The sequence below is a fragment of the Artemia franciscana genome, chromosome 14 (assembly GCF_032884065.1).
Source record: "Artemia franciscana chromosome 14, ASM3288406v1, whole genome shotgun sequence".
Lineage (NCBI taxonomy): Eukaryota > Metazoa > Arthropoda > Branchiopoda > Anostraca > Artemiidae > Artemia > Artemia franciscana.
In genome coordinates this window covers 5,690,933-5,703,378 of record NC_088876.1, presented here as the reverse complement: position 1 = coordinate 5,703,378, position 12,446 = coordinate 5,690,933, and the positions used below count along the sequence as shown (strand labels likewise).

General features: G+C 35.0%; 1 protein-coding gene across 1 annotated transcript in view; it reads left to right on the top strand.

Moving 5' to 3' along the window:
- Positions 1-12,446, top strand: part of LOC136035225 (ADAMTS-like protein 5) — a 263,978-nt gene that overhangs the window by 235,619 nt on the left and 15,913 nt on the right. The window contains exon 9 of the mRNA XM_065716844.1: positions 9,339-9,505. Coding sequence (XP_065572916.1) covers positions 9,339-9,505 — 167 coding nt within the window. The remainder of the gene's footprint in view (positions 1-9,338; positions 9,506-12,446) is intronic.

Below are 12,446 nucleotides of genomic sequence, written 5' to 3'. Positions count from 1 at the left end.
TACATCTCCTTAGTTTTTCTCTGTGGAATGGAATGTAGCCACTTCCCTCCATTAAATAACTTTTTACCCTTTTCTGCACTTCTAAACATAGGTTGTGGTTTTTTCAACCAAATTTGAAAATACCTCTGACGATACTTAATTTTTTCCTTTGTTTATAAGTTGTAGTAACATATTATTTATCTTGGTATTCCTGCGTGAAAATGTTAAGTTATCTTTTTCAGTTAAGTCTATTGTCTTAAAATATGAACAAGGAATAGGTCGTTACGAATGGAAATTTTTTGAAAAAGGGGCGGGTGTGTTTATGAGTGAATATTGATAACGGTTATTAAAGTTCCAGGTGAAAAATAACTATTTGTCTTCTGTGGCTTCAAAAGTGTATTATTACGTATATAAAAACTGCTTGAGTCAGTCAGTACCTAATAGTTCCAAGAGTGTTCTGCAGAATTTTTCAATGAATTTATAACGATCTAGCTTTTAAAAAATACTATTCAGTTTTTAGTAAAACAAAAATTACGGCAATAAATAGGTAAAATATTGGATATTACAGAGTATAAAATGAATCCATGGATTTGAATATATATAAAGATATCTTCCTGAAAGTCAAGAGACACTAAAATTCAAGAAAAACATATAATTATTTGGATTATCAAAATTGAACACAATGTTCAATTGCCCCAAAATAGAGGTCACCAGTGTATTAAACTGTGGTCACCAAATAAAACCGCCAAAAATTACCTAAATTTGACAAGAATTGGGACAGATTGATACAGAATCTGAACCGTTCATCGGTAATCTCAAAAGAAATAATCACCACCTAGCATATAAGATTTTTTTTGAAAATGTCTTCCATGTCTCCCATTGGAAATGTCTACAATCGTTTCTTAGAAGAAACTGATTCAAACTTATTTCCAATAATGAATAGAAAAATAGAAAAAAAGGCACATGGCTACTTTAAGCTGTTGCTCCGGCTAAATATAGGTTAGTAATTTATTACAAATACGTTGGAAAAAAAATCAGGGACGTACGTAAGGGGACCTACACCCAAGAAATCCTAAATTTTTTGAAATTTCTGGGCACTTCTTATTTGAATTTTAAATAAAATTTATTCCCCCCAGAAATTCTGCGTATGTGCACGAGGGGTAGACAAAGCTAACCTTGCGATGATTTGCTGCTGAACAGGATCAGTGAAAAGGAATTCGATTTCAAATAGCATTATCAGTATAGCAAACGGTCTTCAAGATACCCATCGGAGATAGTTTTTCCATTTTTATTTATTGCACTTGTTGTAATGTAAGGGTCACTCAAAGATAATTTTCCCCTGTATATTTGCATGAAGATTGAAGCATAATGGAGGCAGTTTTCTTCTCAAAATTGTCCTTAAGAACCTACTAGGAAAATCAAGATTAGGGGCCTAAGTATGAGCCTTTTGAGGGACGAGACCTATACAATGGTGATTCTGTCCTCGAATATTTATCATCATGACGTCACACTTCGAGTTTTTGTTCTTATTCCTAGTTTATATTTGTAAGATTTTTATAGTCAATCTTGATTCTTATAATTGAAAATATTCTACTTCTATTTTCCCCTTTCTAGCTTGATTAGTTTAGCTTATTTATCTGTGCACCAAGAAAAAGTGTCGTTTTTTCAAGAAAGCACATTAAATTAATCAGGGGCGGATCCATGGGGCGATTTAGGGGCAGGTGCTTCCTAGAAGTTTGAAAGTTCCCTAATTATAGAGCCATTGACCGGAAAATACTGATCAGGGAGCCAAGTTTTTCAGCGGAGTAATTTCTTAAGAATCCCTGGGTGAGGGGGGTAAAGTTGGAGCCAATTTTCCCCAATCAAGTGAAAATGACAGAGAAAAAGCAAAATGAGCTATATGGTACCATGAAGGCAAAGAAAACTGACCTGTTTCTGTGGATGCTTGAATTGTGCAAGCTTATCTTAATTTTGAAAAGATTTTTTGTAGAAACTAAATTTCAGATAGGGAGGGGGAACTGGAATCAGGGGTAAAAAAGGGCCAGGATGGAAATGGGGTATAGATGGGGCATTTGCCCACCCCTCCCCCCTGTTCCAGAGTAAATTAAGCCCTGAAATTCTTATCCGCGCCCCACAAACAATAATTCTGCATCGGTCCCTCATATTAATAAACACGGAATATGCAGACGACTTTTGCAAGGACGTACAAAGGAAACCCGGGGTTCCTTGCCTTGCCCTTGAAATCGTAAAATTTCTGGATATATACAGCACTTCTTATTCAGATTATCAAATAAAATATTTTTTTGCACCTCTCGAAAGAAAAAAAACCGTTGGATTGGAGCTTTACATTTCTCTTTGGTAAATTCATTTTGATTTCATGAATGCTGTTTATTATACCACGTTTTATATAGACAGAGATACTGTTTTACCACCATAGATTCCAGATTTACTGCTACTTCTACCACTATGATCTTATGGGAGCATCAACTCCAACATATTTAAAGCTTTTCTCTCTACTCCCTACCATGAAGTTGCAATTTCTTAAATCCTTTTTTATAGTCTCCCTACCCCTCCTATTCGAGGACATATGGCGTTTTGTCCGGTCTCAGATGGGTGGCCGGAAAACAGGTCTTCTCGCCAATCTACTCTGCATTTATCGTGTCTTATGTAATTGAGATTATTGGTAATTGCTGCCAGGCAATAGCTAATCTGAAATCTATGATAAGATAGTATAGATTCCTTTTGAGCAGAGATCAGGTCAGTCACTTGATTTTTGGATGCCTACTAGAGGGTATGCTATTTTTTTTGTAAAAAGGGAAGAAAAAAATACTCTGTACGTGTGTGAAGATTTACATTTCTCTGTGTTAAATTCATTTTTATTGAAAGTACGACGTCATTATACCATGTTTTATATAGACAGAGAGATTGTTTTACCGACATAGATTCTGGATTTAGTGCTGTTTGAACTGAGAACTTATTAAAGCACCAAACAGTCTAAAACCAAAACAGCTTCGCAGGATCCTTCTCATCTCCAGTATACTTAAAGCTTCTCTCTTTACTCCCTACCATGAAGTAGCAATTTTTAATCCTTTTTATAACCTCAATCCCTCTCCTATTCGGGGACATTTGGCATTTTGTCTGGTCTCAGAAGGGTGACTAAAAAGTAGGTCTTTCTTGTCAATCTACTCTGCATTTATCGTGTTCTAAGTAAAATTAAGAGCATTGGTAATTGCTGCCAAATGATATCGAATCTGAAACCTGGGACATGATACTATAGATACCTGGAGAACAGAGATCAGGTCAGTCACTTGGTTTTTGGTTGCTCACAAGGTGATATTCTATTTTTAGCCCTAAAGGTAAGTAACTATAGGCTACATCAAACAGTTCGTGGTAACGAACTGTAGTAAGGAGCGACCTGGCTCAATAGTAACCAAAACTCTAAAAAATAGAATTTTGATACCAATAGGTACATCAAAGGAATTGCATTTTAACGCTGATTTTAAATATATAAATTTCTTCAGGTTTAGTCATACCCATCAAAGGTTACGAGCCTGAGAAAATTTGCCTTATTTTAGAAAATAGGGGGAAACAACCTCTAAAAGTCATACAATCTTAACGAAAATCACACTATCAGATTTAGCGTATCAGAGATTCCTACTGTAGAAGTTTCAAGCTCCTATCTACAAAAATGTGGAATTTTGTATTTTTTGCCAGAAGGCAGATCACGGATGCGTGTTTATTTTTTTTTTTTTTTTTTTTGCTTTTTTGTTTGTTTTTTTTCCAGGGGTGATCGTATCGACCCAGTGGTCCGAAAATCTTGCGAGAGGGCTCATTCTAACGGAAATGAAAAGTTCTAGTGCCCTTTTTAAGTGACCAAAAAATTGGAGGGCAACTAGGTCCCCTCCCACGCTAATTATTTTCCCAAAGGCACCGGATCAAAATTATGAGATAGCCATTTTGTTCAGCATAGTCAAAAAATCTTATAACTATGTTTTTGGGGACGACTTACTCCCCCACAGTCCCCGTGGGAAGGGCCACAAGTTACAAACTTCGACCAGTGCTTACATACAGTAATGGTTGTTTGGAAGAGTACATACGTTTTCTGGGGGATTTTTAGGTTGAGGGGGGGGGTTGAGAAGAGGGGGATACGTTGGTGGAACTTTCCTTGGAGGAAATTGTCATGGGGGAAGAAAAGTTTCATGAAGGAAGAGCAGTATTTTCTAGCATTACTTAAAAAAAACAATGAAAGAATAAATATGAAAAAGTTTTTTCAACTGAAAGTAAGGAGAAGCATTAAAACTTAAAACGAACAGAAATTACTACGTGTATGATGGGCTCACCTCCTCCTAATACCTCGCTCTTTACGCTAAAGCATTTTTAGTAATTTCAACTATTTATTCTACGGCGTTTGTGAATCAGTGGTCATTCTTAAGAAATTGGGACAAGATTTAAGCTTTAGTGTAAAGAGCGAAGTACTGATGAGGGGGTGAATCCCTTCATATACGTAATAAAAACATGAGAATACAGAAGTTCGTTACGTAAGCTAATTTGTAAGTTACGTATATCTTTTACTAATAAACATTCGTAAAAAATTAAAAGTTCTAGCTGCCTTTTTAAGTACCCAAAAAATCGGAGGGCAACTAGGCCTCCTCCCCCGCTCCTTTTTTCTCTAAATCACTCGATCAAAACTACGAGAAAGCCAATTATCCCCTCCCCCCCAAAAAAAATATTCAAATTTTGTTTTAATTATTCATCTGCAGAGAGCTAAAATCAAAACATGCATTGATTCAAAAACGTTCAGAAGTTAAATTAAAAAAACATGTTATTTTAACGGGAAGTAAGGAGCGACATTAAAACTTAAAAAGAACAGAAATTACTTCGTATATGAAAGGGCTGCTTCCTCATCAACGCCCCGCTCTTTACGCTAAAGTTTTTTACTGTTTTAAAAATTAGAATTAAGAGAAAGAGTCAAACTTTAGCGTAAAGAGCGGGGCGTTGATGAGGAAGCTGCCCTTTCATATACGAAATAATTTCTGTTTGTTTTAAGTTTTAATGTCACTCCTTACTTCCCGTTAAAAAATCTTGTCTTTTTTTTATTTAATCATTATAAAGATTAGCCTACATACAGTCAATATCAAACAGTTCGTGGTAACGAACTGTAGTAAGGAGCGACCCGGCTCAATAGTAACCAAAACTCTAAAAAAATGGAATTTTGATACCAATAGCTATATCAAAAGAATCGCATTTTAATGCTGGTTTTAAATATATAAGTTTCATCAAGTTTAGTCTTACCCATCAAAAGTTACGAGCCTGAGAAAATTTGCGTTATTTTTGAAAACAGGGGGAAACACCCCCTAAAAGTCATAGAATCTTAACGAAAATCACACCATCAGATTCAGCGTATCAGAGAACCCTATTGTAGAAGTTTCGAGCTCCTATCTACAAAAATGTGGAATATTGCATTTTTTGCCAGAAGGCAGATCACGGATGCGTGTTTATTTGTTTTTTTGTTGTTTTTTTTTTCCCCAGGGGTGATCGTATCGACCCAGTTGTCCTAGAATGTTGCAAGAGAGCTCATTCTAACGGAAATGAAAAGTTCTAGTGCCCTTTTTAAGTGACCAAAAAATTGGAGGGCACCTAGGCCCCCTCCCACGCTAATTATTTTCCCAGAGTCAACAGATCAAAATTCTGAGATAGCCATTTTATTCAGCGTAGTCGAAAAACCTTATAACTATGTCTTTGGGGACGACTTACTCCCCCACGGTCCCCGTGGTAGGGGCAACAAGTTACAAACTTTACCTGTGCTTACATATAGTAATGGTTATTGGGAAGTATACAGGCGTTTTCAGGAGGATTTTTTTGGTTGGGGGGAGGGGTTGAGAAGAGGGGGATATGCTGGGGGAACTTTCCATCGAGAATTTGTCATGGGAAAAGAAAACTTCCATGAAGGGAGAGCAGGATTTACTAGCATTATTTAAAAAAAAATTAAAAAATAAATGTGAAAAAGCTTTTTCACCTGGAAGTAAGGAACAGCAATAAAACTTAAAACAAACAGAAATTATTACCCATATAAGGGGCTCACCTCCTTATGATACCTAGCTCTTTACGCTAAAGTATTTTTAGTAATTTCAACTATTTATTCTACGGCTTTTGTGATTCAGGGGTCATTCTTAATGAATTGGGATAAAATTTAAGCTTTAGTGTAAAGAGCGAGGTACTGACGATGGGGCGAATCCCCTCATATATGTAATAAAAACATGAGAATACAAAAGTTCTTGACGTAAGCTAATTTATAAGTTACGTAAATCTTTTACCAATAAAAAGATTCGTAAAAAGTTAAAAGTTCTAGTTGCCTTTTTAATTAACCAAAAAATCGGAGGGCAACTAGGCTTCGCCCCCGCTCTTTTTTTTTCAAAATCATTCGATCAAAATTATGAGAAAGCCATTTAGCCCCCCCCCCCAAAAAAAAAAAATATGCAAAATTTCGTTTTGATTATTCCTCTGCGGAGAGCCAAAATCAAAACATGCATTGATTCAAAAACGTTCAGAAATTAAATAAAAAAAACGAGTTTTTTTAACTGAAAGTAAGGAGCGACATTAAAACTTAAAACGCACAGAAATTACTTCGTATATGAAAGAGGCTGCTTCCTCATCAACGCCCCGCTCTTTACGCTAAAGTTTTTTACTGTTTTAAAAAGAAGAATTGAGAGAAAGAGTCAAAGTTTAGCGTAAAGAGCGGGGCGTTGATGAGGAATCATCCTCTTTCATGTACGAAGTAATTTCTGTGCGTTTTAAGTTTTAATGTCGCTCCTTACTTTCAGTTAAAAAAACTCGTTTTTTTTATTTAATATGTTAAAAGTTGAAGATATTTATACATATACGGATAATTTGGTAAGTTCTTGTATGTTGTGGTTCATGGCTTGGGGATAGAGTTTGGAATCCAGGATTTTTTTTTCTTTTTTGTGGGGCGTGTTTCACGGGAATTTAGAATTTTTGAGAAGGGTTAGGGTAAAGTATTTTATCTCCAGTTCTAATAGAACGTAGTATACTTTCAAACTTACGTCAAATTCAAAGAAATAAAAGATGACGCAAATTCTGGTGGAACGTCAAAAAAGCATCCTTTCAATGAAAGCCAAGACTTGCCAATTAAAATTTGCGAATTTTCAAAACTAAAAGAATTCCTGTTTTCTGACTTTAATGACACCGATAACTATTTAAGGGTCAAAAAATGAACAAACGTTTCTTTTAATTTTTGGCAATTAAGAGAGAGACATAGGTGTCTTATGCAAGTCACGTCACATTTTACAGCAATTCCTGTCAGCCATTTCAGTGATAAGACGGGTTTTATCAAAGTAGAAGTTCGCACACCAGGGGGGTTGACAAAAGATGATAGCTCGTGAAAAGTATCCTGCAGGGTGATGTTGCTAGAGTTTTTTTTATCTTTACTGGCGGCTAATACGAAAGAAAAAGTTTGTTTAATACACTGCTTAAAACTTTAGATTGATCAAAAACGAAAGTTTTAAAGTAATTCATCAATCCCTGACTTGTCAGGTTCGTAAATAAAATCTCGTAGATTATCTGTATACCTTACTGTGTTTGTTTGCTAGTTGAATAAAAATTGCCTGAAAATTTACAAGTTTATTCTCTGAATGAACAAATTCTAGTGAACTTTATTAGTGAGCCCTGCTATAAAGACGTTTAGATAACTTGAATAATGATCTGTAAACACGAACTGTCATTTTATATTTGTTCTCTGCAAATCTTCCACACCACTTTAGAAAGATATGAAGTAAGGGTTTGCCAGCGTTGACAATGGGTTACGCATTAGGCTGCTTAGCTCCTGCCAGGTTCAGGCTCGTGCGTGGGACTCTGTCGAAGGGGTAGGGGTGGAAGGGGAGAGTGGAGAGCACATTTTTTCGTGGGAAAAATAAAACATACTAAACTTGACCAATTATATGGCGATTATTTTGACGATCTAAGGGGCTGGGCTCGATGGTCCTTTTCTATATACGCACTTACACCTATGGCGTTGAGAGGACATAAAAGCAGTCAGTTATAAGGCAAGGACAAGGTGAAAATTTAAAAAATTTAAGACAAGGTGAATATTTTGAATTGCTTAGCCATATTTCATTGGACAAGTACTGTGCAACGTCTTGCAGGGAACCAAATTATTAAAGTGTTTTGGTGTTTCGCTTTTTGTTATCAGTGGAATTAATATCAGTATTATTAATTTGCGACAATATGAAATGTAGGCCTACCAATTTTCTATACCGTTAAGAAAATTCCTGTGAAATCTATATTGGCAATACTGTTTTCTTCTTGAAACGTACTTCATATGTTCCTTTGAATTACGAATTATCTAAAAATTGTTCGAAATCATGCCACTTTTTCTTCTTTTAAAGAAGAACATAAAACATATCACAATCACTGGGAAGGTCCGTATGGAGACTTGGCCAAGGGAGGGGGCTCAGGGCCAGGTTCCGCCCCAAATTCTAAGTTTTCCCAAAATTCTGGGCCCTTTTCTTTATCAAATTATCAAATAATAATTCGTGTTTTTTCATTATTGAACAAACACACCCTCTACTGAAAAAAAATGTGTAATTGCCTGGTTCAGGATGTAACTTTGTGGTATCAGGTGGCATAGTAAAACATTTCAAATTGGTATTTTGTCTTGTAGGTAATAATTCATGCCTTGAATTGAAATTTCAAACAATTTTTAAGAGGCTCTGCCCCCTCCCCCTTCCGTTTTCTCATGGAAGCACTGACTGACTGGATGAGGCACATGCAAATCAACCTGACTTTACAAAAGAAAATTCTTTTTGCAGGTTATTAAACAATTGAATAAAGTGAAATTTGACCTATGGGCGATTTTTGAAAGTTTCATACGATTTCTTGACCAAGATATTTTTGAGGAAAAAAATATGTAATCCAATTCAGAAAAAAAAGTACAACAAGATTAGAAGTGTATACTTTAAAACAAAATTATTAATGTCAAAAGTTGATTGAGTAATATAGTAGGAACTTTCACTTGTCACTACATAGCTGGTTTGACGAGCCAAATAGGCAGGAGGGTGAAGGTCGTTGGCCCACTACTCTCCCAATTTATGTATTTTTGAATAATTTGCCGGTTTTTTACCTCTGTGTTCTGTTTTGTGATTTGGAATTTAATTTTGCGCAAATGCCTTGTACGATACAAAAAACTATTAATGAAAATTATTTAAATTATATAAACTACTGAACTATTGAATTATTTAAACTATTTAAAAAATATATTTTAATAATTAATTTTATAATTTATATATACATTTAAATATATTTTAAGAATAAATATATTTTCACTAAAAAAATTTTTTTTCCAGCCATTCTTGATGGAAAAACAAAAAAATATGTCTTCAACGGCGATTGGGTTATCGACTGGCCTGGAAACTACGAAGCTGGTGGAACTGATTTTAAATATAACAGGCAAAAAGATCAATCTGAGACAGTAACTGCTGATGGACCGGTGGAACACGAAGTCACAGTAATGGTAGGGTTTTCAGTTCTTATTAACTAACTGATAGTAAATGTTTACCAAGAGTTTTTGTCGAAGGGTCAACGACTTTCAGAAATCAGTACACTATGTAGTGCGTACTAAGCGTGGTCGAACTGTACCAAGCCTGGTGAGGGATGTGCCACGCGTGACTGAACTGTATGGCACATGTGGCATTTCGAGTTGTACACCAGGGGATGGAAAGTCGATGAGTCTTCGGATCAGGTTTGATGGTTTCCTTTCCCTTTTTCATGGGAGTTCTACTTATGATGGTGCCAGACAAAAAAGAAAATTTTGAATGAAAATTTCTTTTTTGGCTAAAAACAGAAAGATCTATAAACCCTAACAGTACGAGTAGAAGTTCAAAAAGAAATTGAAAAAAAAAGTTCTGTTTATGGTACAAATTCGTGATTTTTTAGACTGTATAAAGTAGTGATTCTAGTTTACAAATAAACGAATAAATTATTCAGATAATCATTTCCTTGATTCAGAGAATAAGAACCAAACAGGTCAGTATAAATTCAGTAAGATGATAAAAACAAATAACAATATTGAAAAATATGTGTATTTTGAACCTTTTCCTTTAGTTTTTCCAATCGACGACAGTTAAAAAATAAATCACTATAATATTCAAGATAACTGGAAAAAAAACTTCCAGTTATATAGCTGAATATATAATATACAATGATACTAAGTCCTGAAAATCTCAAGAATTCAAGGTTTTATTTCATTGTATTTTTTTTTACATCATGTAAATATAAAAATATTTATAATATATTTTGTTTCCAGTAAAGCGCAAATGACGCAATAGGCTTTAGAAACTTTACAAGTAGGTGAAGGGGAAAAGAAAAATAACCAACTTCTGCTTGAAGTAATTGTTGTAAACTTTCCCTTATTTTACATGCCAGGGACAAGGAGACGAAAATATTTCTTGTTGACTTCACTCACACAAATTACCTCTACCAGGAGGCTTGTAAACTGGGTTATTTATCCAAATCTCCATTCCTTTAATGACATCGATCCAGTGATCAGTTGATGCGCGGAAAAAAAAACTTCCCGAAGAAATGATTCTCCTTAATAAACAATGCATAAAATAAACAATACATGTGAGTTGTTTATAATGTGAATTGTTCTTATTTATTTATTCTTTTTTTTCTTCTTCGTATGTTCAGTAGTCGTGTTTTTTTTTTTTTTGTTTTTTTTTTGGTGTGTGTTATTTTATTTTATTGTTATGTGTGTTATCATGCAATCCAACATGCATGAGAATGCTAAACGTACTATCTACACAATTTAAAATTTCTTCTTTTTCGAAGAAGGATGGTCACGCACGCCCCTCTTCCCCAGCATTTCCTTATTTCTTGTTTTTTCATTTTTCTCTTTTTTTTTGTTGACCCATGTTGTTCGTTTTAAGTTTGATTTGAACATTCGATCTAGTTTTTAGTCGTTTAAAGATTTATTAATTCATCTTTATCAACATATTTTACCTTTATGTTTGATATAATTATTTATTGGAAACGAAAGACTCCTGTATTTGCAAGAAAAACAATTTACATGAAGACATAAGAAGAAGTTGGGGAGATTGTGAAAACTTTTGTGACTAATATATTTGAGCCTACTTGGCCATTTTGCTTCCGACGGGAGCTGGACGATGTACTGTTCTGCCTTGCACCAAAGGGCCTTGAAAGAATTTCGAACGACCCGCAGCTTCTTTGTTCGATCAGTTCCGGCAATCCTTAGCCATATTTTGTCCCATCTTCGACCAGGTCTCCAGCCCCATCCCCCTCTGGGTCCATTAATTCTCTGAGTTTTGCTACAGGTTCTTCTTTTGACCTCCAGGTTTCAGCTCCAGTAGGGTGCTGGTTTGTCTCTAATGTCAAATGCTATAAATAATTGCTTCTCAGGTAATGCACGTAGCAGTGTCTTAACGCCACCGCTGTTTTCCGTCACCATATGCTTTCCGCCACCTTTTAATTCAGGTAGGTCAGGATAGACATAGACATAGACATAAAAACAGACTAGACATAGAAATAGACATAGCCTACACAGATATAGACAAAACATAGACATAGACATAGACTAACAAAACCTGTCTATTCTGACCCAACTATTCCTGTTGATGATGCAAGATTTCCTGGGTGGCGGAAAATATACGATGGCGTCAAAACATCCACTCCGTAATACTTTCTTTGCAAGCATAAGTATTTCGAAGATGCAAATGGAAAAAAAATTCTTCAAAAGAAGAGAAAATAAGCAAAAACAATGTAAAAACATCAAAATACCAATTTATTTTGTTAGTTCTTGATAATAACTGCCAAATAATTAATTCCTGTGCGTATAGAGGTGATATTTGGGTTACAAAATTGTTCAAGTTGATACAAAATACTTAATCTAGAATTAAAGTCGCAAAGTTTAAGTCATTTCGGGACTCAACTGATCCAAGACTATTCAAGTGACGATATCTGGCCTAGGTGACGATACTCAGGAGAAACTCCAATCACTTTCAAACCCCAATACCTACATTCTGATAATAGTAAAATGAATAGAATAGAATGTATATATGTACAATACAATAGAATATGTAGTAGAAAAGAATGTACATAATAGAATGAATATAACAAAAACAACAGAATATTCATAAAATGAATATATCAAAATGAACAGTATATCCTTAAAAGAGCAGGCTGTAATAATATGCAGGAAAATAACTAAGCGAAATTATGTTACATGCGAGAGTGATTTTACGATATACTAAGTCGAATATTCGGACATTGTTCGAAATACCCTTGACTGTAAAGTCACTTAATATTTAGATCATTCTACCTATCCATACCGTCTACCTACGGGGAATGTTCTGCGAGGGGAATGTTTTAGGAGGAATACGCCAAGCAGCTAACTACCTATGTAATCGGTTATCCCGGTAATTACCATCCAATCTCTA